General features: G+C 46.9%; 1 protein-coding gene and 1 pseudogene across 4 annotated transcripts in view; both read left to right on the top strand.

The window, feature by feature from the left end:
* Positions 1-27,662, top strand: LOC148337725 (uncharacterized; annotated as a pseudogene).
* Positions 27,595-27,897, top strand: part of mgarpa (mitochondria localized glutamic acid rich protein a) — a 35,533-nt gene continuing 35,230 nt past the window's right edge. For all 4 annotated transcript variants that reach the window (XM_088295118.1, XM_088295117.1, XM_088295116.1 and 1 more), the window contains exon 1: positions 27,595-27,851. In XM_088295118.1, the coding sequence (XP_088151244.1) occupies positions 27,776-27,851 (76 nt within the window). In that variant the 5' untranslated portion in view covers positions 27,595-27,775. The remainder of the gene's footprint in view (positions 27,852-27,897) is intronic.

The following is a 27,897-nucleotide window of genomic DNA, read 5'->3' as shown; positions in this document are numbered from 1 at the left end:
ATGTTGTTAAACTTCAATAAATATATTAAACACAAGTTTGTAAATAAAAAAGCTTTTGATGATGCTGGCATGTCAAGGGAAGGTTACACTGCATTCTGGGAAAAATTTCTCGAACAGTGTGAGGGGGAAACAGAGCGGGTTCCAAGGCTGAGGGCAGATTTTTTGTGAGGCTGAATGGCAAGCGGTAGGCCGGATCTGGGTGAAAGGTTTATTAGACCATGATGTCATGCCAGTGAGGCTATCAAAAGCTTTCATGTTAGCCTGCATCCATGGCATTGACTCAGTTGATGTAGACATCCTTACATCATCATTCCTTAACTACCTTCCTCCCATTGAGAGATCAGCAGTTGAGAAGAGCCTCCAGGGCACAATGGAGGAAAGTGATGAAGAGGACTTGCTTGATGTATTTACAAGATTGGGTTCCCCTTTCCTCCCACCAAAGACTAGCTTACAGCCTGCCATTCAAACAATGGCTCATAAAGCCCTTCTACAAGAGCCCAAGTTTATACTTGATTGTTTCGCCACAATAATGATACTTGTGCATCACAAATTACTCGATAAGCAAAGTGTGCCGTCCCTTGTATGACTCCAAGAAGGCCACAGGCAAAAAAGTGTTGCAACTGCTTGAAACAACAAAGATGGTGATGTCTCAAGTAGAGCAAGCAACCTTTAACTATCTCCAACGTGATGTAAAAAATGCTGATTAAACCAAAGCTGAAAAAATCCTCCGTTTCTGGACTGGTTCCTCTGTCATCTGTGTTGACAAAATTCTGGTATGCTTCAATAGTGGAAGTGGATTGAACAGAAGGCCTATTGCCCATACTTGTGGGCAATATATATATATATATATATATATACATATATACATATATATATATGTATATATATCTATATCTATATATATACATATATATATATATATATATATATATAGATGTATATATATATATATATATATATATATATGTAGATGTATATATATATATAGATGTATATATATAAGGTTGACCTGTTGATCTGGATCAATGCACCCAAGCTATTGGAGCCATGGGAAGTTATTAACAGTCAAGGAAATGATCCGTATGCTGTCAAAACTGCACTCGACTGGGTGGTTAATGGCCCACTGGATGGGAATAGTAAGATGGAAGCTTCTGCCATATCTGTGAATAGAATTGGTCTCAGCAGGCTGGAGGAGCTGCTAATGAACCAGTATAATCATAATTTCTGCGAGAAGCACGTGGAAAGCCAGGAAATGTCAAGAGAAGACCAGCAGTTTCTCAATATAATGGAAACATCTGCCAAGTTACAGGATGGAAAGTATACTATAAACTTACCTTTCAAGAAGAAAGATGTCTTCTTACCAAACAATTTTGCTGTGGCCCAGCAACGGTTAAAAGGTCTGAAGAAGAAATTTAAGTTTAATCACCAATTCCATCAAGAATATGTGAAGTACATGACTAATATAATCACTTGCAATTATGCAGAACAAGTACCTGGCGATCAAAGAGACCTTGATTCAGGAAGAGTTTGGTATATTCCCCATCATGGTGTCCATCATCCCAGAAAGGGAACACTGCGTGTCGTGTTTGACTGCAGTGCCACGTTTAAGGGCTAGTCCCTGAATACAGAGCTGCTGCAAGGGGCCCCTTTTTACAAGCACGTTGCTGGGCGTCCTCATGAGGTTTAGACAACTGCCAATAGCCTTCATGGGAGATATTCAATCTATGTTCCATCAAGTCCGTGTGCCAGAGGAGGATCGGGACTTTCTACGTTTTTTGTGGTGGCCTAAGGGAGACACAACACAACAACTAGTGCCTTACAGAATGATGGTGCATTTATTTGGAGCCATCTCATCACCAAGTTGCGCAGCTTATGCTCTGAGAAGAACGGCTCAAGACAATCAGTCCAAGTTCCTACCGGTTGTTATAGAAGCTGTTCAACAGAACTTTTATGTTGATGATTGTCTGAAGAGCACAGCCACTGTCACAGAAGCTATCCAGCTGATACAGGGCCTCATTGCTCTCTGTCAACAAGGAGGCTTTGCTTTGGAAAAGTGGATTAGCAACAGTTGTGTTGTTTTGCAAGCCATCTCTGAAGAATGGAGAGCCAAGGAGCTGAAGAGGTTGGATTTGGACAATGACAAGCTTCCAGTAGAAAAAGCGCTTGGTCTTCAGTGGTGTGTGGAGATGGATGCTTTCGTCTTTGGATTGGAAATAAAGCATCGGGCTCTGACCAGGCGTGGGATGCCATCAGTCAACAGTTCTGTTTACAACCCACTGGGGTTCCTGGCGCCAGTGACCCTCCAGGCCAAAATAATGCAACAGGAGCTGTGTAGAAAGGGCTGTCGTTGGGATGATCCTTTGCCACTGTCAGGTATCGCTCGCCGGTCGGCGAGGAGGAGGTGGACCCAGAAAGCGAGGAAGCAGGGAAACGGATAAACTTAAAGGGAATTTATTAAATGAAACAAACAAGGACAAACAACGTGGCGTGGACAAACTAAACGTGACTAAATAGAACGAAAGAAGACAAGTGACGAGGATCGTGACATAACACAAGGGACCGTGGGCATGAGCATGGGGCATGAGCATGGAGCAGGAGCGTGGGCATGAACGAGGGCATGAGCAAGGGCATGAGCGAGGGCATGAGCGAGGGCATGAGCGAGAGCATGAGCGAGGGCATGAGCGAGGGCATGAGCGAGAAGGAGGGTGGTCGTCAAAAGTCCATAAAAGGGCGTAGCAGGAGAAATGTTCCGACGCTGAGCTGTCGGCAAGGGGTGGATAAATAGTCTGAGTAATCAGGGGAGCAGATTGGAATCAGGTGCGTGATGGTTGACAGGGAACAGGTGCGTGGCTGTTGAGGACGAGACGGCTGAGAGGGAAACGCCCCTACACAGCTGACAAAACAATAACAGAAAAGCACATGGCACGAAGGAGGGAAGAAAATAACCACAAAAACACAGACATGCCCGACACGGGTCATGACAGTACCCCCCCCTCAAGGGACGGATTCCAGACGTCCCAAAAAACACAAATACACAGTCCAAGAACGAGGGTGGGCGGAAGGGGTCGGGAGGTGGGACCACCACCCGAGTTCGAGACCGGTCTGGCGGATGTCCGGGAGGCCAGACCAGCGAGTCCCGTCGTGGCCATTCGGGCGGACGTCCGGGAGGCGGAACCATGGACCGCGAGCGAGACCGGTCTGACGGATGTCCTGGAGGCCAGACCAGCGAGTCCCGTCGAGGCCATTCGGGCGGATGTCCGGGAGGCCAGATCCATGAGTCCACCCGTGGCCATTCAGGCGGACATCCGGGCGCACCCGGGACAGGAACGTGGAGCAGGGGCTGGTCGTCGAACCCCGCCGAGACAGGAACGTGGAGCGGTGGCTGGTCGTCGTACCCCGCCGAGACAGGAACGTGGAGCGGAGGCCGGTCGTCGAGCCCCGCCGAGTCAGGAACGTGGAGCGGCGGCCGGTCGTCGAGCCCCGCCGAGACAGGAACGTGGAGCGGCGGCTGATCGTCGAATCCCGCCGAGACAGGAACGTGGAGCGGCGGCTGGTCGTCGAACCCCGCCGAGACAGGAACGTGGAGCGGCGGCCGGTCGTCGTACCCCGCCGAGACAGGAACGTGGAGCGGAGGCCGGTCGTCGAGCCCCGCCGAGTCAGGAACGTGGAGCGGCGGCCGGTCGTCGAGCCCCGCCGAGACAGGAACGTGGAGCGGCGGCCGGTCGTCGAGCCCCGCCGAGACAGGAACGTGGAGCGGCGGCTGGTCGTCGAGCCCCGCCGAGACAGGAACGTGGAGCGGCGGCTGGTCGTCGAACCCCGCCGAGACAGGAACGTGGAGCGGCGGCTGGTCGTCGAGCCCCGCCGAGACAGGAACGTGGAGCGGCTGCTGGTCGTCGAGTCCCGCCGAGACAGGAACGTGGAGCGGCTGTCAGGTTTAAAACGACCCTGACGCCTTTTTTACACTGGGAATTATTTAAATAATGATGGCTGAATGTCCAAAGTCAATCAAGCAAAGTTTTATTTTCCAATTTGCGAGTTGGTGAGAGAGAGAGAGAGCCGGAGGACCGAACAGGCGTGTTCGGCCTCCCACACCCCCTTCCTCTGACCCCCTCCTCTGACTCTCCTCCGGACATAAAGAGACAAAGAGGGGGGCTGTCTTCTGGAATTCTAGCAGGCAGACAGGAAACAACCAATCACAACAATCAGTTTAAAACTTCAGCTCGAAGATTCAGAAACTTGAAACCGAATGGGTGTGTGTGTGTGTGCTCATGTGTGCTAAATGAGTGTCTGTGTGTATACAATTATTAGTGATACAAATAGTGTATGAAACATGATTATGAATACACAAAATTGGTGACATATCCTAACAGCGGCGGCTGGTCGTCGAGCCCCGCCGAGACAGGAACATGACGCGGCGGTGGTTCATCGGCCACCCCCGAGGCAGGAACTTGAGACGGACGCAGGGCGTGCTCCGCCGAAACGTGGACTTGGGGCGGACGCACGACGTGCTCCGTCGGAATGTGGACTTGAGACGGACGCACGACGTGCTCCGCCGAGACGTGAACTTGGGGCGGACGCAGGGAGCGCTCCGCCTGAACATGGACTTGAGGCGGGCGCAGGACATGCTCCGCCGGGACGTGAACTTGGGACGGACGCAGGGAGTGCTCCGCCTGAACGTGGACTTGACCTTGAGACGGACGCAGGGCGTGCTCCGCCGGAACGTGAACTTGGGGCGGATGCGGGATGTGCTCCGCCTGAACGAGAACTTGGGACGGACGCACGACGTGCTCCGCCGGAACGTGAACTTGGGACGGACGCACGACGTGCTCCGCCGGAACGTGAACTTAGGACGGACGCACGACATGCTCCGCCTGAACGAGGAGTTGGGACGGACGCAGGGTCTGCTCCGCCTGAACGTGGACTTGGGGCGGACGCAGGGTCTGCTCCGCCTGAACGTGGACTTGGGGCGGACGCAGGGCGTGCTCCGCCGGAACGTGGACTTGGGGCGGACGCGGGACATGCGCCGCCGGAACAGGGACTTGAAGCGCCGGAACGGGGCTCAGCAGCTGGCGAGGAGCCGGAACGGGACTCAGCAGCTGGTGGGGAGCCGGGACGGGGCTCAGCAGCTGGCGGGGAGCCGGGACGGGGCTCAGCAGCTGGCGGGGAGCCGGGACGAGGCTCAGCAGCTGGCGGGGAGCCGGGACGGGGCTCAGCAGCTGGCGGGGAGCCGGGACGGGGCTCAGCAGCTGGCGGGGAGCCGGAACGGGACTCAGCAGCTGGCGAGGAGTCGGGACGGGGCTCAGCAGCTGGCGGTGAGCCGGGACGGGGCTCAGCAGCTGGCGGGGAGCCGGGACGGGACGCTGCATCTGGCAAGGAGCCGGGACGGGACGCTGCAGCTGGCGAGGAGGCGGCGTGGTCTGCAGCAGCTGACGTGGAGGCGGCGTGGTCTGCGGCAGCTGACATGGAGGCGGCGTGGGTTGCTGCAGCTGACGTGGAGGCGACGAGGGTTGCTGCAGCTGACGAGGAGCCGGGAAGGGACGCTGCAGCTGGCGAGGAGGCGGCGTGGTCTGCAGCCGCTGACGTGGAGGCGGCGTGGTCTGCAGCAGCTGACGTGGAGGCGGCGTGGTCTGCAGCAGCTGACATGGAGGCGACGAGGGTTGCTGCAGCTGACGTGGAGGCGGCATGGTCGGTGCCGCTGACGGGGAGGCTGCGGCGGGCCGGGCGCAGCAGGCGGGCCGGGCGCAGCCGAGACGGGGAAACTGATCCCTATCCGCCTGCCGCCATAGGGAATCAGGGGAATGAGAGACGCGAGGGACCGAGACTAGGGGTGCTGGTGAACGTGAGCTATGAGACGAAACGGGAACGTGACCAGGTGCTGAAACCGATGGGGGACGAGGTGTACGTGAACTGTGAGACACAACGGGAACGTGACTAGGTGCAGAATTTGACGGGGGAAGAGGTGAACGACGTGGCTGTGACTTGCGCGACTCGGGGAGTGAAGCGCGCGTGGTACCGTGGGGAGTAGCCGAACCCCCACTGAGGCGCCATCGTTGGCCGCCACGTGGGGGTGCCCGGAAGGCCAACCGGGTGCCCCGGTAAGGGTTCGCAGTGGCAGATGGGGAGAAAGGGTCAACCCGAAGGGGTGCCCAGAAGTCATCGTCCGAGGGAGAGTCATTAGTGAATTCCGACTCGGAGTCGTCGTCTAAATCCGAGTCGAGTTGCACGGGAGGAGGCATGACGGAGGGGTACGCATTAACGTGATCGTGAAACAAAAGGGGTGAAAACGATGTGGAACGAAAAATGGAACCTACATGGAGGAAACGGGGTTGGTCGGCAGGCGGGGGGGAGTAGTCGGAGCGACGTCGACGGCGACGCCGCCGAGAGCTTCCCGCTGGGTCCTGATGTGGTCGGAACATTCTGTCAGGTATCGCTCGCCGGTCGGCGAGGAGGAGGTGGACCCAGAAAGCGAGGAAGCAGGGAAACGGATAAACTTAAAGGGAATTTATTAAATGAAACAAACAAGGACAAACAACGTGGCGTGGACAAACTAAACGTGACTAAATAGAACGAAAGAAGACAAGTGACGAGGATCGTGACATAACACAAGGGACCATGGGCATGAGCATGGGGCATGAGCATGGAGCATGGAGCAGGAGCGTGGGCATGAACGAGGGCATGAACGAGGGCATGAGCGAGGGCATGAGCGAGGGCATGAGCGAGAAGGAGGGTGGTCGTCAAAAGTCCATAAAAGGGCGTAGCAGGAGAAATGTTCCGACGCTGAGCTGTCGGCAAGGGGTGGATAAATAGTCCGAGTAATCAGGGGAGCAGATGGGAATCAGGTGCGTGATGGTTGACAGGGAACAGGTGCGTGGCTGGTGAGGACGAGACGGCTGAGAGGGAAACGTCCCTACACAGCTGACAAAACAATAACAGAAAAGCACATGGCACGAAGGAGGGAAGAAAATAACCACAAAAACACAGACATGCCCGTCACGGGTCATGACAGCCACAAGACATTTTAAAGTGATGGAGAAGGTGGTTGGAGGACTTGGGCCAGCTAGTTACATTTAAAGTTGACCGGTGTATTAGACCAGCTGGGTTTGGAGCTGTAAAGCAGGCACAATTACATCATTTTTCTAACGTCAGCGAAGGAGGCTATGGAACCGTCACATATGTGCGTTTAGTGAGTGACGAAAACCAAATTCACATATCTTTTCTCCTTGGCAAGGGCAGAGTAACACCCTTAAAGATTGTGACTATTCCCCGACTTGAGCTGTCTGCAGCTGTTCTCGCTGCGAAGATGGATGCTATGATCAAGGCTGAGCTTGGAATGCACCTTAATAGGTCTGTGTTTTGGACCGATAGCACATCCGTGCTGAAGTATGTTTGTAATGAAGATCGGCGATTTTATACATTTGTTGCAAATCGAGTTGCCGTAACACGAGATTTGTCTGAGCCTGCACAATGGAGACATGTTGGTACAAGGGAGAATCCAGCTGATTATGTGTCTCAAGGTCTGAGTGTTTCTGACTTTTTGAAAAGCAGAAGATGGCTGGAAGGACCAGAATACCTGTGGAGGGAAGATGATCAGTGGCCACAGACACTGCTGGATGTCTCTTTGGACGTCGAAGATAAAGAAGTCAGTAAGGAGGCAGCAGCTCATGCTGTCAGCGTGTGCACTCCTGTACCAACAGATCAGCTTATCCTATTCTTCTCAGATTGGAGAAGGCTAAAAAGAGCAGTGTCTTGGTATTTAAAGTTGAAATCATGGTTGAAGGAAAAGTGCAAGGGGAACAATCAGCCTCTTCCTTCAAGAAATAGCACCGTGTCATGTGATTTTCAAGATGCTGAAATTTCCATCATCCGTTACTGTCAGCATCAGAGGTTCAAGTTGGAAATGGAAGCTCTTGCAAAGGGTTCGAGTGTGAGCCGCCATAGCCCTATATATAATTTGGATCCTACCTTAGATGATGGGCTGCTGAGAGTTGGAGGTAGGCTAGACAAAGGTGCAATGCCAGAGGAGGCCAAGCATCCAGTCATCCTTGGTAAAGATCAGCATATTTCTAGCCTCATTCTTAAGAGCGCTCACCAGAGTCTTGGACATGCTGGACGATCTCACACTTCAGCTGCGGTGAGAAGAAAATTTTGGATAATAAGGGGCAGCTCAGCCACAAGAAAAATCATTGGAGAATGCTGCATCTGTAAGCGCTACAATACTAGACCTTTACAGCAAAAGATGGCAAACCTACCTGCAGCTAGAATTTTACCAGACCAGGCCCCTTTTTCCACCACTGGGGTTGATTACTTTGGCCCAGTCGAAGTAAAACGAGGGAGATCCCGGTGCAAAAGATATGGCGTTATATTTACTTGCATGGCAAGTCGAGCTATTCATCTTGAGGTAGCGTCTACGTTGGAGACTGATGCATGCATCAATGCCCTGAGACGTTTCATGAGTCGGAGAGGACAGGTCCAACATCTATGGTCCGACAATGGAACAAACTTTCTGAGAGCAGAGCGAGAGCTGAGGGAAGTCTAGCCAACTTGGATCAGGCAGCGATAACAGGACATCTTGCGCAGGTTGGAGTTAATTGGACTTTTAACCCACCTGCAGGCTCCCACTTTGGCGGCGTTTGGGAGAGGATGAGTCGTTCAGTGAGAAGGGTCCTAAACTCTGTTTTACGACAACAATCCTTGGATGATGATGGACGGACAAGGGTCTTATGTGAGGCTGAAGCTATCTTGAATGATAGACCAATCACCAAGCTGCCAGATGACCCTAATGACTTGGAACCACTCACGCCCAATCATATTCTCCTGTTACGAGGGAAGCCGTCAATTTCACCTGGTGTCTTTTCGGCTGAGGACCAGTATGGAAAAAGGAGGTGGAAGCAAGTCCAATACCTTGCTGATTGATTTTGGAAGAGATGGCTTCGTGAGTACTTGCCATTGCTTCAACAAAGACAGAAATGGAATGACAAGAAAAGGAAACTGGCTGTCGGAGACATTGTGACCATTATGGATCCATCTGCTCCACGGGGATCTTGGCCTCTGGCGAGAGTCTTGGAAGTTTATGCAGATGCACTTGGGTTAGTGAGATCCGTAAAATTGAGAACGAAATCCAATATAGTTGAAAGACCAATTTCCAAATTATGCTTAGTGTGTGAGACTTAATTTATTTTAAATGCTCTAAAATTGTAAGTTCTTTCTTTCTTTTTTTTGGGGGGGGGGATATTTTTGGAATTGCCATGTTTGTGAACCATGCCAAATCGGGGCCGGTGTCAGGGTTCGCGGTTAACTTTAAAAACTGCTTGCCCATAGGGCAAGTGCCACTAAAATTTGCCTTGCCCGAGTGGCCAAATTACTTGCCCGACTTGGGCAAGTGACAATTTTTTTTCTCTTGCCCGAAGATTAAATTACCTTGCCCTGAGTGACTTTTTGTCTGACAAAGTGTCTAATTACAAATTGCATGAATTTTTTGTTCGGACAGTTCCTGCCTAGAACGAATTAAAAATACGTTACAATCATAAGGGTTGCTTATATTAGAAATTAGAAATCCCTTTATTGTCATTGTACTCAAGTGTGCAACGAGATTAGAGGGATCCCCTCTCCAGTGCAATACAACAATAATACAGACAAATGTAAAAATTAGATAAATAAATAAGAGAGTGCAATGGAATTTAGTACTGAATAGGGTATATAAAAACACATCACGATGCTGTTCTGCAAGGTAAGGGTGTTCTCGTGTGTGTGTGAGAGTTCAGAATGGAGATGGCTCTCGGAAAGAAACTGTTTCTCAGTCTATTGGTCCTCGATTTGATGCATCTGTAGCGCCTGCCAGAGGGCAACAGGTCGAACAGGTGTGAGTTTGGGTGGGTATTGTCTTTGACGATGTTGAGAGCCCTTCTGAGGCACCGGGCGGTGTAGATGTCCGACAGTGAGGGGAGAGGGCAGCCAATAATCCTTTGCGCTGTTTTGACTGTCCTCCGGAGCCTCACTCTGTCCGCCTCAGTGCAGCCGCTGTTCCAGGTGGAGACACAGTACGTCAACAGTCTCTCGATGGACGAGTGGTAGAAGGCTAGCAGCAGCTTCCTGTCCAGATTGAATTTCCTGAGGACTCTCAGGAAGTGCAGACGCTGGTGGACCTTCTTTACCACTGCTGTGGTGTTGTGAGTCCAAGAAAGGTCGTCGGAGATCTGTACTCCCAGGAACTTGAACGTGTGGACCCTCTCCACACACACGCCTTCGATGCAGAGGGGGGGCGGCACCGTCTTGTTCCTCCTGAAGTCGACGACAATCTCCTTTGTTTTTGCAGTGTTAAGGTGCAGTCTGTTGTCCTTGCACCAAGCTGTCAGTCTCTTTACCTCCTCTCTGTAGTCTGTCTCGTCACCTTCCGAGATCAGACCGACCACTGTCGTGTCGTCAGCAAACTTGACGATGGTGTTGTTGCCGTGGGCCGGGCTGCAGTCGTAGGTGTGGAGGGCGTACAGGAGAGGGCTCAGCACACATCCTTGAGGGGAACCGGTGCTCAGCATGCGGGTGGAGGACGCGTAGGGGCCGAGCAACACAGTCTGGGGTCTGTTGGTCAGAAAGTCCTTAATCCAGATGCGTGTGAGGGCAGGGAGGCCGAGAATATCCAGTTTGGCGACGAGGATGTCTGGGATGATCGTGTTGAATGCCGAGCTGTAGTCCACAAAGAGCATCCTTGCATTGCTCTGCTGTTGTTCCAGGTGGCCCAGCACAACATGCAGAGCAGTGTCGATGGCGTCCTCAGTGGATCTGTTAGCCCGGTATGCAAACTGGTAGGGGTCCAGAGTGGGAGGAAGGCAGTCCCTGATGTGCTGGAGAACCAGCCTCTCGAAGCACTTCATGATGACTGGTGTGAGAGCAACAGGACGGTAGTCATTCAGGTGGACGGCTGGTGACTTTTTGGGGACAGGAATAATGGTGGAAGTTTTCAAGCAGGAGGGGATGACTGCTTGAGCCAGGGAGCGGTTGAAGATCCTGCAGAAAACATGTGACAGTTGGTGGGCACATGTTTTGAGGACCTTGCCTGGTATTCCGTCGGGTCCAGTAGCTTTCCTGGGGTTAACAGCCAGGAGCGCGCGCCTCACATCGTGTTCCTCTACGGTGAGTGGGGGGGAGTTGGAGCATGAAGTGCGGGGGTGTGACGGTTGGGGCGAGTCAAAGCGAGCGAAGAAGCAGTTAAGCTCCTCTGCCAGCGATGCACTCGGGTCTACAGAGGTCGTGCTGCCGCCACGGAAGTTGGTGATGCGCCGTAGACCCTGCCACACCTCCCGTGGTCTGTTACTGGCAAGGTGGGCCTCCAGCCTCCCCTTGTAGGTTGCCTTGGCTAGCTTGATGCCTTTGCTCAGGTCAGCACGAGCCACCCTGTACTGGGCTTTGTCGCCTGACCTGAAGGCAGCGTCACGGGCCTTGAGGAGAGAGCGAACCCTGCTGGACATCCAGGGCTTCGCATTTGGGAAGGTCCGTATAGTCCTGTGTAGGGACACAGTTTCCATGCAGAACTTGATGTAGTCCAGTACACAATGTGTGTAGACATCAAGGTCCTGATGATCAAAGAGGTCCCAGTTTGTGTCTTGAAAGCAGTCCTGTAATTCACTCATGGCGTCGTCACGCCAGGTTTTCATATATTCATATTCATATTCAGGTTTATATAAAAATGTATCATGTATTAACACATTAATTAGGTGTCTGCTGACCCAGGATTATGTTATTCCTTCATGAGTTCTATGTTGCAGACGTTGCAGGCATTAAGAAACAGTCAATGAAGCATATGTCCGTCAGGAGCTGGCAGGTAGAACTGGTCCTGTGAAAGCTAGACTAAGAATAAAATGTTTATGGTTGTAAAATGTGTGCCACAAATGTAAATAAACATATAATCTGATAAGCATAAATTAATCTTGCTTTCATCATCAACCATGAAACCCTGCTCACAACAGCATGTATCATCCTGTGCAGTTATTGAAAATGTAGAAAAGGCTGCTCAGAGACTGCGACACCGGCTCCTTTAAGAGGGCGGAGTTTAGTGCTCCAACTCACGTAGCGTGGGCGTGCGTAGGCGTGCGTGTGTGTGTGTATATAGGAAGGAGGAAGTGGCAAGAATCGTGTCAGTCTGTCTATCGAGCTAAGTTTGAGTTGTAGTCCACATTTATCCTGCTTTGAGTTGTGCGTGAGACAAGTAAGTTACAGCATTAATAACACTGTTCGTTTGTCTGTACAATCCACGTTTCACTGCTAATTAGTAGTGATTAGTGATGGGTAGATGAGGCATCCTGTATCGTTTCGACACAGAGACACATTGTATTGACACTGTGTTGACACTGTGTTGCTGAATACTGACACCTGGTGGACTTGCAGGAAACATTTGACAGGGTCATCTGACACTGATCTGTCAAACTAATTTTATCCAATTCCATTGATTAGCGACGTGATGTGTTTTTATATATCCTATTTCGTATTACTTTCCATCGCACTAATTATTCTCTTATCTAATTTATATATTTAACAGAATTATTGTTGTATTGCACTGGAGAGGGGAGCTCTCTAATCTTGTTGCACACTTGAGTACAATGACAAAGGGATTTCTGATTCTGATTAGGCATTTGCTTTCACATTATTTTTACATACACGCAATTTCATAAAATAAATCTTTGATATTCGAGACGCAGTTGATAAATTAAGAGAACATCTGTCTGAATGCCCAAGTAAAAGTGTTGTGAATGACAATGGACTCATTGTAATTCAAGATTTTTATTCCAAAAGTTTAGTTTCTCCAGCGTTTTGTTATTCAGTCTATTTCTTTTTTTTGAGGCAATTTCCCCCGCCTTTGAGAAGATCCTCTCACAAGGCACTGAAGAGGCCGGTGTGCACAACGCCTGTGTGGCTAATATAAATAGGTGAGGGAACGTTGCCTCCATGGACTTCCAGTATAAAAGCGGGTCTTCCGTACGTGCAACGTGTCCTGCTGACATATAGCGCTGCACCTCTGAGTGCGCATCAACAGTGACGTCTTCCATCTTGCGGATCTTTCACGCAAAGTAACGCGCCAATAACTCGATGCTTGTTTTGAGCGTCCATCCTGTTGACAGATGCGCTTCCTTATGAACACAGTTTGGCGCGCGACTGCTGTGTCGAGACGATTCTGGTAGTGGTCACGTGACTTTCTCAAAGCAGTACGTGCACCGACACGGGGTTTGCCCTGGAAGCTCGGCGCGCGCATCGACGCCTCGGTGTCGTTGGACCCATCACTAGTAGTGATGGGTAGATGAGGCATCCTGTATCGTTTCGACACAGTGACACAATGTATTGACACTGTGTTGCTGAATACTGACACCTGGTGGAATTGCAGGAAACATTTGACAGGGTCATCTGACACTGATCTATCAAACTAATTTTATCCAATTCCATTGATTAGCGACGTGATGTGTTTTTATATATCCTATTTCGTATTACTTTCCATCGCACTAATTATTCTCTTATTTATCTAATTTATATATTTAACTGAATTATTGTTGTATTGCACTGGAGAGGGGAGCTCTCTAATCTCGTTGCACACTTGACTACAATGACAAAGGGATTTCTGATTCTGATTAGGCATTTGCTTTCACATTATTTTTACATACACGCAATTTCATAAAAAAACCTTTGATATTCGAGACGCAGTTGATAAATTAAGAGAACATCTGTCTGAATGCCCAAGTAAAAGTGTTGTGAATGACAATGGACTCATAGTAATTAAAGATTTTTATTCAAAAAAATTTGTTTCTCCAGCGTTTTGTTATTCAGTCTGTTTCTTTTTTATGAGGCAATTTCCCCCGCCTTTGAGAAGTTCCTCTCACAAGGCACTGAAGAGGCTGGTGTGCACAACGCCTGTGTGGCTAATATAAATAGGTGAGGGAACGTTGCCTCCATGGACTTGCAGTATAAGAGCGGGTCTTCCGTACGTGCAACGTGTCCTGCTGACATATAGCGCTGCACCTCTGAGTGCGCATCAACAGTGACGTCTTCCATCTTGCGGATATTTAATGCAAAGTAACGCGCCAATAACTCGATGCTTGTTTTGAGCGTCCATCCTGTTGACAGATGCGCTTCCTTATGAACACAGTTTGGCGCGCGATCGCTGCGTCGACACGATTCTGGTAGTGGTCACGTGACTTTCTCAAAGCGGTACGCGCACCGACACGGGGTTTGCTCTGGAAGCTCGGCGCGCGCATCGACGACTCAGTGTCGCTGGACCCATCACTACTAATTAGTAACATGCAATGTTCAATGTTTATTGTTTTCCTTTTAGAACCACACAAATAGAGCATCAAGAAATGTGTACTTTGACTGCAACTTTATTAAAAGATGAGAAACACAAGACCATATCCTCATTATTGGAGTTCTAACCGGACTCTCAACAGCGATTTGCATACTCCTCCCAGCACTAGTCAATTACATATTTTTCAGAAAATGTTAATTGTAGTTTTAATAATTAACAAATCTGCATGTTAAATTGGGAAAATTATATTACAGCAATCCAGGTTATCAATTTTAAGTCCAAGAGAGCCTATTAATTGAGTAATCACATGAGTAAATTATGAGTGTGGGAAATTTGTGTCTTCCTTTAAGACCAGTGCCTGTGGTGCTGCCTCCATAAGTTTCATAGCATAAACAAAACACAGTCACTTGACACTATGTCAGGTCACATCATGGAGCTAATGAATTAACAGCCAATAATCAAATATTACTCCCTTCCTTACAACTGAATTGTCTACCTAAAAATATTCAAGCTATTTTAGTCATGTCAGAGGAATCCGAAATGTTCGGATTTGAACGAACTCATCGCCACTTGTAAACATGCGCAGAAAGATGCGCAGAAGGTAAGAAAACCTCCGGCTGTCAATTTTCGGCCGAAATATTGTAGGTTTTTGTTGTGTTTTTCAAACTTCAAATGAGGATGCAACTACAGCGAGTTCCAATACTGCGGGATTTATTGACGTTCACCTTAACTCGACATTCACTGAACTAACTGATCCCCGTAGCGCCCGCCCATTGCCCCCGATAAGGCCAATGGACCATACCACAACATAAGGGGTGTGGGTTAAACCATCACCATACAGTGACTACAAACAGATCACACCACAGTTTTCGTCGAAATTAAAGATATTTGGCTGCTTTAAAAAATGCTTGCCCGGTCGGGTAAGTTGCTCATAATTTTACCTTGCCCGTGGCCAAATTTCACTTGCCCGGGCAATCGGGAAGCGGTTAACCGCGAACCCTGGGTGTGTAGACGCCAAATAGGGGTCAAACGTGTGCGTGCATTACTTTTGTTGAATACTGTGTGGCGCTGTGATTGATCATATAAAAGGGAAGAGGAAGAAAGAGCGCCCATGTACTGATTTAAAGGGCATACAGGCTTTTGACAGCTTGGGCGGAGCTTGCACAACCTTATGGATTGTGTTTTAGAGTGATTTTAAGTGTGAGGATTGATAAATGAACCTTACATTTTAGCAAGCTACTCGTGGACTCTTTAATGAATGACACAGCCAAGCAATCACAGGTAACAAAGCCCCCAGCGCGGCAAGCCAAGCCAATCTAGGCAAACAAGCAATCAATACCTCACTAGCCTACTAGGATACTGGCTAGCACAATCGTTTTACGGAGCATGTCAAGCGACACGATTTCAATAATGTGTTCTTGTTAACACTTCGTTTAGTCATCACCCGGAAGTTCCTTCCACAATACTTCAATACAAAGCATTATGGGACCTGTAGTCCCAAATACCTATTACTACATAAAGTATACAGTTAATGTAGACGCCAAATAGGGGTCAAAGGTGTGTTTGTATTACTTTTGTTGAGCACTGTGTGGCGCTCTGACTGATTATATAAAAGGGAAGAGGAAGAAGGTATGCCCAGGTACGGACTTGAAGGGCATACAGGTTTTTGACCGCTTGGGCGGAGCGTGTGCAACTTTATGGATCGTGTTTTAGATTAATTTTAAGATTGACGATTGATAAATAAACCTTACCTTTTAACAAGCTACTCATGGACTCTTTGGTGAATAACATCGCAAAGCAATCACAGGTAACAAAGCCGCCAGCGCGTCAAGCCAAGCCAATCTAGGCAAACAAACAGTCAATACCTCACTAGCCTACTAGTATACTGGCTAGTTCACTGTCAAAAACCTGCCCAAACAAAGACTGTGTTGGAGGAAACGACGGAGCACGGCAGACGGCGTGGGACGATCAGGGAAGCCGGTGTGTGGAGGAGCAGCTGGGGTTGATCGACTTCGCAGGCAGCCGTGATGGTTGCTATCATGGCTGATCCAGAGGAGTGCTGCTGACCACCGAGTGGATTGGAGCACCGACGTCATCGTGTGGATTTACAGTTAAGGCGCCCAACGAGAGGTATATGTAGCGCTACTCTGTCGATGGCCAATTGTGTGCACACTTAAAAAAAAAGTTAAAAATCCAATGCATTGGTAACGCTCCGTGCGTTAAAATTAATTCGAACGTCGCGGTTCACAAATTGCGCTGGATCACGTGACTCACTGACCAACCTTCGCGTCATCACCGGAGCTGAATTTTGCGTTGCGTTCACTGCCAGCACGTACAATGGAAGGCTGTGCAGCGGACATGGACACAAATAATGAAAATGAAGTACTTAATGATTCGGGAACTCAAAAACGTATTGTTAAATTAACAGAAAAGGGTTTGGTTGATAAACTTGAAAGGTTACAAAACAATAGGAAATGTAAACTTAACAATGCGAGTAAAGTTAGAAGCGAATTGAATGCATTCATGTCTTGTGGTGATAAAACCAAGGTGATAAATGGTCTTGATGAGTTGAAAGGGTTGTGTGTTGATGCTAAAAATGTACATGATTCAATGATGGGTTTGTTGTCTGTTGAAGAGGGTGAAAAGCACGAAATATGGTTTAAAGCCAAAATGATCCCAAACAATGAGTGTTTTTCAAGGGTCAATCTATGGCTTTCTCAAGGTTCAACACAAATACAAGAAATCATAAAAGAAACCGATAAAGGTTATGCTATTGATGAAATCTCTCCTGAAGATAGTGTGTCAAACATGAGCAGCAGGGTTAGCAAAAAAAGTAACAAGTCCTCTGCTTCATCTGCTAAACTAAAGGCAGCAGCGGAAAGAGCTGCAGTGCTGGCTCGTGTGAAAATATTGGAACAACGACATGCTATTGAAGAAGAAGAAGCAAAACTAAGGAGAAGAATGGAGATGCTTGATTTGGAGGCGGAACTGGTGGCATTTGAAGCGCGGATGGACATTTATAATGCCAATGAAGAGGGCCAGTCTCAAGCGCAGTCAACTGTAAAGAAAAATGGAGCAATGAATGGACAAGGTTTAAACCCCACAGTCGAAGAGTTCAAACCTCATCATGATGATATAGAAACAGCACAACAAAAGGAGAGATTAAGGATGCCACAAATGGAAAGCAAAGCAGCGGATGTGAGGCCAAAGAAATTGATTGCATCAAATATAAAGCAACAGCATAACCTCCTGGAACAAAGGAAATGGAACACAAATCAGGAGCACCCTTTGGTGGAGCAAAATGGAAAAGCAATGGAAGTAAAGGTACGGTCAACACAAAATGATGCGCAAGCTCATTCATCAACCACTTCACAGGTTCCTGCAGACCTTTTGACCATTATGAGCAGACAAACTGAGATTACAGCAGCTTTAATGAACCAACAGCGTTCAATGACACTTCCACCAAGAGACATTCCAATATTTGATGGTGATCCATTGCACTACAGAACTTTCATTAAAGCATTTGAGCAAGGAGTGGAAAGTAAAGCAGCCGCAGCAGACAGTTTGTATTATTTGGAGCAATACACCCGAGGGCAACCTCAGGAACTTGTGCGAAGTTGTCAACACATGGCTTCAGATCGTGGTTATGCCGTGGCCAAGGCTTTGCTCCAGGATCATTTTGGAAATCCTTACAAAATGGCCACTGCATACATTAGTAAGGCTCTGTCATGGCAAATAATAAAAGCAGATGACACACAGGCACTGCACAGTTACTCCTTATTTCTACGCGGCTGCTGTAACATCATGGAGGAGCTGGAGTATGTGCAGGAACTGGACATGCCTGCGAACATGAGGGCAATCTTGGCCAAGTTGCCCTATAAATTACGAGAACAATGGCGTGGCAAGGCTCATGACATCATGGAAACGACAGGATACAGAGCTGGATTTGTTGACTTGGTACAATTCATAGAGCGGCATATAAGAATTCTTTCGGACCCCTTCTTTGGAGATCTGCATGATTACAGCACTAACTCAACATCAATAAGTCAAGGCAGGTCATATGCGGGCAGTAGAGTGAAGGGGAACGTGGTGGCCAGTACCGTGACTGAGGCAGATCCTCCCACGGTTAAGCAGCCACACTCCTTCGAAGACTATGAAAATGGCCGTTGTGTTTTTTGCTCACTGGAACATTTGCCGGAAAATTGTAAGCAGTTTGGAAGAAAGAAACACACGGACAAGCTGTTTATTTTGAAGAGAAGGGGTTTATGTTTTGGCTGTCTTCGTCATGGACATATTAGCCGTGATTGTGATGTGAGATTGAAATGCGACATTTGCAAGCAAAATCATCCAACAGTGTTGCACATAAGTAGACAGGCAACTGCTCCTCAACAAGAGTTGGAAACACCAGAGCTTATTCCCATTTCTCACACAACTTGTGGACATACAGGGGCCGGCAATTGTCACACCATGTTGTCAGTGCTGCCCGTTAAAGTAAAAGCTGCCAAAGGTGACTGTGTGATCTTAACATATGCATTCTTGGATCCAGGCAGCACCGGAACATTTTGCTCTGAACAACTGATGCATCGCTTGAACCTCTCTGGAAAAAGAACCCAAGTCCTGCTACGAACAATGGGTCAAACAAAGATGAGTCATGCCTTTTCACTTTTTAATCTCGAGGTGGCCGGCCTGGAAAGCTCACAGTTCCATCCACTGCCGGAGGTGCTTACACAGGCGCAAATGCCAGTCACTACAGACGATATGGTAACATCTCAAGACCTCCTTAAATGGCCGTATTTGTCAGGTGTACAGATACCATCCATTCAAGCCAAGGTTGACCTGTTGATCGGGATCAATGCACCCAAGCTATTGGAGCCATGGGAAGTTATTAATAGTCAAGGTACTGGTCCGTATGCTGTCAAAACTGCGCTCGGCTGGGTGGTTAATGGCCCACTGGACGGGAATAGTAGGGTGGAAGCTTCTGTCGTATCTGTGAATAGAATTGGTGTCAGCAGGCTGGAGGAGCTGCTAATGAACCAGTATAATCATGATTTCTGCGAGAAGCACATGGAAAGCCATGAAATGTCAAGAGAAGACCAGCAGTTTCTCAATATAGTGGAAACATCTGCCAAGTTACAGGATGGAAAGTATACTATAAACTTACCTTTCAAGAAGAAAGATGTCTTCTTGCCAAACAATTTTGCTGTGGCCCAACAACGGTTACAAGGTTTGAAGAAGAAATTTAAGTTTAATCAGCAATTCCATCAAGAATATGTGAAGTACATGACTAATATAATCACTTGCAATTATGCAGAACAAGTACCTGATGATCAAAGAGACCTTGATTCAGGAAGAGTTTGGTATATTCCCCATCATGGTGTCCATCATCCCAGAAAGGGAACACTGCGTGTCGTGTTTGACTGCGGTGCCACGTTTAAGGGCTTGTCCCTGAATACAGAGCTGCTGCAAGGGCCCCTTCTCACAAGCACGTTGATGGGCGTCCTCATGAGGTTTAGACAACAGCCAATAGCCTTCATGGGAGACATTCAAGCTATGTTCCATCAAGTCCGTGTGCCAGAGGAGGATCGGGACTTTCTACGTTTTTTGTGGTGGCCTAATGGAGACACAACACAACAACCAGTGCCTTACAGAATGATGCTGCATTTATTTGGAGCCATCTCATCACCAAGTTGTGCAGCTTATGCTCTGAGAAGAACGGCTCAAGACAATCAGTCTAAGTGCCTACCGGTTGTTATAGAAGCTGTTCAACAGAACTTTTATGTTGATGATTTTCTGAAGAGCACAGCCACTGTCACAGAAGCTATCCAGCTGATACAGGGCCTCATTGCTGTCTGTCAACAAGGAGGCTTTGCTTTGGAAAAGTGGATTAGCAACAGTCGTGTTGTTTTGCAAGCCATCTCTGAAGAGTGGAGAGCCAAAGAGCTGAAGATGTTGGATTTGGACAATGACAAGCTTCCAGTAGAAAGAGCGCTTGGTCTTCAGTGGTGTGTGGAGACGGATGCTTTCGTCTTTGGATTGGAAATAAAGCATCGGGCTCTGACCAGACGTGGGATGCTATCAGTCAACAGTTCTGTTTACGACCCATTGGGTTTCCTGGCGCCAGTGACCCTTCAGGCCAAAATAATGCAACAGGAGCTGTGTAGAAGGGGCTGCAGTTGGGATGATCCTTTGCCACAAGACATTTTAAAGCGATGGAGAAGGTGGTTGGAGGACTTGGGCCAGCTAGCTACATTTAAAGTTGACCGGTGTATTAGACCAGCTGGGTTTGGAGCTGTAAAGCAGGCACAATTACATCATTTTTCTGACGCCAGCGAAGGAGGCTATGGAACTGTCACATATGTGCGTTTAGTGAGCGACGAAAACCAAATTCACATATCCTTTCTCCTTGGCAAGGGTAGAGTAACACCCTTAAAGGTTGTGACTATTCCCAGACTTGAACTGTCTGCAGCTGTTCTCGCTGTGAAGATGGATGCTATGATCAAGGCTGAGCTTGGAATGCACCTTAATAGGTCTGTGTTTTGGACCGATAGCACATCCGTACTGAAGTATGTTTGCAATGAAGATGGGCGATTTTATACATTTGTTGCAAATCGAGTTGCCGTAATACGAGACTTGTCTGAGCCTGCACAATGGAGACATGTTGGTACAAGGGAGAATCCAGCTGATTATGTGTCTCGAGGTCTGGGTGTTTCTGACTTTTTGAAAAGCAGAAGATGGCTGGAAGGACCAGAATACTTGTGGAGGGAAGAGGATCAGTGGCCACAGACATTGCTGGATGTCTCTTTGGACGTGGAAGATAAAGAGGTCAGGAAGGAGGCAGCAGCTCATGCTGTCAGTGTGTGTACTCCTGTACCAACAGATCAGCTGATCCTATTCTTCTCAGATTGGAGAAGGCTAAAAAGAGCAGTGTCTTGTATTTAAAGTTTAAATCATGGTTGAAGGAAAAGTGCAAGGGGAACAAGCAGCTGCTTCCCTCAAGAAATGGCACCGTGTCATGTGATAAGCCCATCAAAAAGCCACAAAGACACATTTTATTATTAAAGGATTTACAAGATGCTGAAATTTCCATCATCCGTTACTGTCAGCATCAGAGGTTTAAGTTGGAAATGGAAGCTCTTGCAAAGGGTTCGAGTGTGAGCCGCCATAGCCCTATCTATAAATTGGACCCTACCTTAGATGATGGGCTGCTGAGAGTTGGAGGTAGGCTAGACAAAGGTGCAATGCCAGAGGAGGCCAAGCATCCAGTCATCCTTGGTAAAGATCAGCATATTTCTAGCCTCATTCTTAAGAGCGCTCACCAGAGTCTTGGACATGCTGGACGATCTCACACTTTAGCTGCGGTGAGAAGAAAATTTTGGATAATAAGGGGCAGCTCAGCCACAAGAAAAATCATTGGAGAATGCTGCATCTGTAAGCGCTACAATACTAGACCTTTACAGCAAAAGATGGCACACCTACCTGCAGCTAGGATTTTACCAGACCAGCCCTCTTTTTCCACCACGGGGGTTGATTACTTTGGCCCAGTCGAAGTGAAACGAGGGAGATCCCGGTGCAAAAGATACAGCGTTATATTTACTTGCATGGCAAGTCGAGCCATTCATCTTGAGGTAGCATCTACGTTGGAGACTGATGCATGCATCAATGCCCTGAGACGTTTCATGAGTCGGAGAGGTCAGGTCCAACATCTATGGTCCGACAATGGAACAAACTTTGTGGGAGCAGAGCGAGAGCTGAGGGAAGCCCTAGCCAATTTGGATCAGGCAGCGATAACAGGACATCTTGCGCAGGTTGGAGTTAATTGGACTTTTAACCCACCTGCAGGCTCCCACTTTGGCGGCGTTTGGGAGAGGATGATTCGTTCAGTGAGAAGGGTTCTAAACTCTGTTTTACGTCAACAAACCTTGGATGATGATGGACTGGCAACAGTGTTATGTGAGGCAGAAGCTATCTTGAATGATAGACCGATCACCAAGCTGTCAGATGACCCCAATGACTTAGAACCACTCACGCCTAATCATATTCTCCTGTTACGAGGGAAGCCGTCAATTTTGCCTGGTGTCTTTTCGGCTGAGGATCAGTATGGGAAAAGGAGGTGGAGGCAAATCCAATTCCTTGCTGATTTATTTTGGAAGAGATGGGTTCGTGAGTACTTGCCATTGCTTCAACAAAGACAGAAGTGGAATGACAAGAAAAGGAACCTGGCTGTCGGAGACATTGTGACCATTATGGATCCATCTGCTCCACGGGGATCCTGGCCACTAGGGAGAGTCTTGGAAGTTTATGCAGATTCACTTGGGTTAGTGAGATCCGTAAAATTGAGAACAAAATCCAATATAGTTGAAAGACCATTTTCCAAATTATGCTTAGTCTGTGAGACCTAATTTATTTAAAATGTTCTAAAATCATAAGTTCGTTCTGTTTTTTTTTTGTTTTGGGGGGGGAATATTTTAGGAATTGCCATGTTTGTGAACCATGTCAATTAGGGGCCGGTGTGTAGACGCCAAATAGGGGTCAAAGGTGTGTTTGTATTACTTTTGTTGAGCACTGTGTGGCGCTCTGACTGATTATATAAAAGGGAAGAGGAAGAAGGTATGACCAGGTACGGACTTGAAGGGCATACAGGTTTTTGACCGCTTGGCGGACGGAGCGTGTGCAACTTTATGGATCGTGTTTTAGATAAATTTTAAGATTGACGATTGATAAATAAACCTTACCTTTTAACAAGCTACTCATGGACTCTTTGGTGAATAACATCGCAAAGCAATCACAGGTAACAAAGCCGCCAGCGCGTCAAGCCAAGCCAATCTAGGCAAACAAACAGTCAATACCTCACTAGCCTACTAGTATACTGGCTAGTTCAGTTAAAAAGCACAAAACGCAACGAATGTTTGCGTTACTAATTACTGTACATGACTTACATTAATTGAAACGGTTCAAGTATTAAGTTGAAGTTAGTTTGAGGTAAGCAGGGAGGAGTCCGCCATAAGCGAGTCGGCAACACGTCACTTGGAGATCAGAGGTAAAAAATAATTACTTCGAAAAACAGAGAAAAAAATTACTCCGAAAAACAGAGAAATTATACAAAAAACAAAGGCCCAAAGAAATTACTGAGAAAAACGAGTTTGTTTTTTTTCTCAAGTTTGTTTTTTTTCTCAAGTGAATTCAATACGCTTCCGTAATATCAAATCTAAATATTTTTTTTTGTTTTTCATAAAGAACTGTACCATTACTTTGCATCCTTGAAATACATGATGAAGAAAAATCTTTATCGATTAGTTGAGGAGTTGAATCTTGCTGAAAAGCCCTTGCAATCCCCTTTTTTTCTTATTTATTTTATTTATTCTTTTATGATTATTAATATTAATTTCTTTTGCACTGTTCTGTGATATTTTTAATAATTGTCTGTCTATATTTTGTCTTATATTAACAATGTACTATGCCATTGTGTTTTGTACATTCAAAGTTCTATATCAATTAAAAAAAAGAAAGATTAGTATCCTCAACAGGCAAATCATGCGTAGTGAAGATTTGTTGTCGTAGAAACGTGAGTTGTATTCACAAAACATTTCACCCTCACAATTTTGATTCATACTGACCCCAAAAAAAAAATAAAACCCTCACAACTCTGATTTGTATTCGCAGGGAAATAATTACAGATACGAATCGTTTAATTACGCATTTGCCTTTTTGACAGCGACCTTACTCCATAGTGTAGCGGCCATAACAAACCTTTGTAAAGAAGTATTGTTAGAACTATAAAAATGATTGATTTGATATATCAACCACCTCTAAGTAGGGGAAATGGGACACTTTATGAGGCGCCTCATACTTTGTTGCCTAAAATATTAGATGTCTTATTTGTTCATGTAGTTCTTCTGATGTTACGTTCAAAACATGTATATGTTTACCATGTCCATTTTTTGTGTGCGGTTTTAAAATTGGTTTGACACAAATGTTCTTACAATAAAATGTATTTATTAATTTGGTGGCAACAACAATAATACAACCGTAATGATACATGGTATATTTGATCTTATACCATAAAGAAAGAAAAAAAACAAATATGCATGCAATTAGGTATAGGTACTCATTTTGGTACTTTTTTACTAATTTACATTAGATTCAGGCAGAGTCAGGTTACGTGGTGACAAGGTTGAAGAAGAGGGGGACCAAAATAAGCAGGGAGGTGAGGTAGGGAAAACATAAGGAGTATTTAATCAAAAAACATAAAAGTACAAAACAACTGGAAACAACAAACGCAAGGACTTAACTAAACTGAAAATAAAGCGAGGCAGGTAGGAGGACGACAACGGACATAGACACTAGCGTGGCCGTTTGACAAAACCGTCTGACAAGAACAGCTGACAAGGACAATGCACCGGCAAGAACTCTAAGAAAAACAGAGAACTAAGTACAAACAAATTGACGAGACAACGAGGAACACCTGGACAAGACTTAGAGGGTTGGAAGGACCAGATTGGTTAACACAAAGGCTTGGGTAAACGAACACAGACGGACACAATAGATATGACGAGACAGAAGACACAGGAACACAAGGCCAAAACATGAAACTAAAGTCAAAAACCTAAATAATCAAACAGACATGACAGGCACTTTCCTCGCGCCGTTTTATAATATAATTCATAAATGAATTAATTCTCACTCTTCTCTGACATTAAAATGAAACTGTTTTGTAGGTGTACAGTGAACCCCCGGTTATCGCGGTTAATGGGGACCGAGACCACCCGCGAAAACTGAAAATCCGCGAAGTAGCGTCGCACCTTCAAAAAAAAAAAAAAAAAAGACAAAAAAAAACACCGTGTATATATATACTTCGCACCTATATATATATATATATATATATATATATGTATATATAAATATATATAGGTGCGAAGTAGCGGCACACCTTCAAAAATGCTTAAAAAAAAAAATATATATATATATATATATATATATATACTGGTAGAGAGAGAGAGAGTGAAATTCATGTTATAACAAAAAAAAATTATTATTAAAACTTATTTTTTTATTCCCCAGCCATTATTTTTGTATTTATTCAATTACTTCTTTTTGTATTTATTTAATTACTTCGACTTTTACCTGCTGGTACGCCATCCGGTGTGCCCTGTGAATGTTATGATCCTCCAGCAGAGCTGGAGGATTGAACAGGACTCTCCAAACGCAGACACGGGAAAAAAGGTGGTGAGACAAAGATATTTATTATAATCACAATATAGTCAGTGTAATCAGCGCGTCTCGCAGCAGCTGACGAGACGATCGCTGGAGGAACGCCCACACAGCTGAAAAAACAAAAACACACGCGGCATGACAGGCACGGATCATGACAGGCACGGATCATGACAGGCACGGATCATGACTGTGAAATGAAAGGTGGCATTCTTCATTTATTTATTTATTCATTCATAACTGACAGCCTCGCGCTCCGCCGGTGCCCGGGGAAGGTGCTCCTCTTCGGCTTACTGTGACACGAGCATGCCCTCCTCCTCGGGAGCTTCCATTCGGTTAAACTTAGGGCCCGCTTGGCACCGCCCGTGCCCGGGGAAGGTGCTCATCTACGGCTTAACTGCCACGCACGCCGGCCGGAGCTCTGATACGGTCCGAACCGCGCGAAACGTCGCCACAAATCGTGTCCGGGGGAACCTGCTCTTCTTCGTCTACTCTCTTCTTCGTCCACTCTCCTCTTCGGCGCACGCCGGCCGTCTAACCGCTTCAGCGCCCCCTTGTGCCGCTCGGCGAAACTACAATGCCCCCGAATATTTTTTAGACCCGCGAAGCACTGAACCCGCGAAAGGTGAACCGCGAAGTAGCGGGGTTTCACTGTATTGATGTTAATCATCGTTCTATTGCATTGAGGTGTAAATTCAATCACTAAACTCAACTGGACCAAATCAAAATGCATGAAGAGGCAGGAAAATATATATTTTTTTTTTTTTGGGGGGGGGGGGGGGGGTGGAGTCCTGACCTGTACGATGGTAGCTGATTAGAAAGGCTCCAGTGCTTTAGTGGTGGTGTTTTTGCAATGACAAAAAGTATAAATGAAGAGATCACATTGACATGATGGGCTTTAGAGTCACCAAGAGCTGTATGGTTGGTGCTGCTGATCAGTTAGAGGGCCCACAAAGGAAACTTTGCTTAGGGCCCCCAGAAGACCAGAATCTGTCGAATAATTTTCAAGAATGTCCATCCATTATCTAAGCCGCTCATCCTCACGAGGGTCGCGGGGGTGCTGGAGCCTATCCCAGCTGTCTTTGGGCAGTAGGCAGGGTACACCCTGAATTGGTTGCCAGCCAATCGCATGGCACATAAAGACAAACAACCATTTAGAATGTTCAGTCAACCTACCATGCATGTTTTTGGAAAGTGGGAAGAAACCGGAGTACCTGGAGAAAACCCACGCAGGCACGTAGAGAAGATGCAAACTCCACACAGGAAAAATCGCCTTTTTCATGAATGTGTCTACCTTATTCAATCACCCTTACAGCCAAAAAAGCCACAAAGTGAATAGTGGAGTCTGGTATGTACGATTGACAAAGCCATGACGCGACAGTGTTAAGCTTGGCGCAACGCATCGAAGAAGAAGTCCATCGACACAAAAAAGACAGAGATTTGGCTTGTTACCATCTCATCTTGGAGTCCCTGGTGATCACTTACTCACCTGAAAAGCACACAGACACTTTCCCCCGCACTGATTGGCTGGCTGAGCTGGTGACCAGGGCCACCAATTTGGAAGAAGCAGAATGAGATCCTGCAAACATGTAAACAATTTAACAACGGTGGGTGGTGGCTCACCAGCGCCATCGAGATTGCAAACTGCATGCTGAGTCAGCTGACTTTGGGTTACAGGCGGGTTACTCTGAACTTAACTGGTTGCCAGTCAATCGCCGGGTACATAAAGACAAACAAACATTCATACTCAACATTCACGTTCACACAAATGGACAATTTAAAGTCTTCAAATAAACTACCATAAATGCCTTGGTCGTTTTGGACAGTAAGAGAAGATGCAAACTCCATACAGCCTGGATTTGAGCCCACGACCTCTGAACTGTGAGGCAGATACCCTGTTACAGATATTTTGAATGAAAGTTCCAAAAATCCAAATGTAATTACGACTAGTCAGAAATACATGTATATCTTTGATATGAATTTATGATAGTCAAATGTAGTTTTGCAATTCAACCTGTTTTCCATGCGGTACAGGAGCAGACATAATTACACCCCGCTGCGGCAGGGGGTGATAGATCGCTTCGTGTCTTATGGTTCAACCCTTGAGCCCTTTACCCAAAGAAGAGTGACAGCTGTGTCCACCACTTCTGTGATCACGCCTCAGGGAGCCTAAGAACTTGACTCCCTTTCGCATTTCTCCCAGTTCATTCCGATGAATTGAAGCCGGGTTGGAAGTTGTCAGCACGTGTTAAAATTCACGTTTGTTCACATCGTCAACGCAGGGAGATGTTTGCGTGTAGAGCGGCCTGGCGAAGGTGTGGACCTTTAGCGAGGAGCGCAACCTTCAAGCTGCCTCACGATGGTGAGCCTCTTAAATCAACAAAGCGGTTATATTTTCAGATCTATAC

This window comes from Idiotropiscis lumnitzeri, chromosome 4, assembly GCF_059441095.1.
Source record: "Idiotropiscis lumnitzeri isolate Australia: NSW breed Sydney's pygmy pipehorse chromosome 4, RoL_Ilum_1.0, whole genome shotgun sequence".
Taxonomy (NCBI): Eukaryota; Metazoa; Chordata; class Actinopteri; order Syngnathiformes; family Syngnathidae; genus Idiotropiscis; species Idiotropiscis lumnitzeri.
The sequence above is the reverse complement of the archived record's forward strand: the minus strand, read 5'-3'. Positions and strand labels throughout refer to the sequence as shown.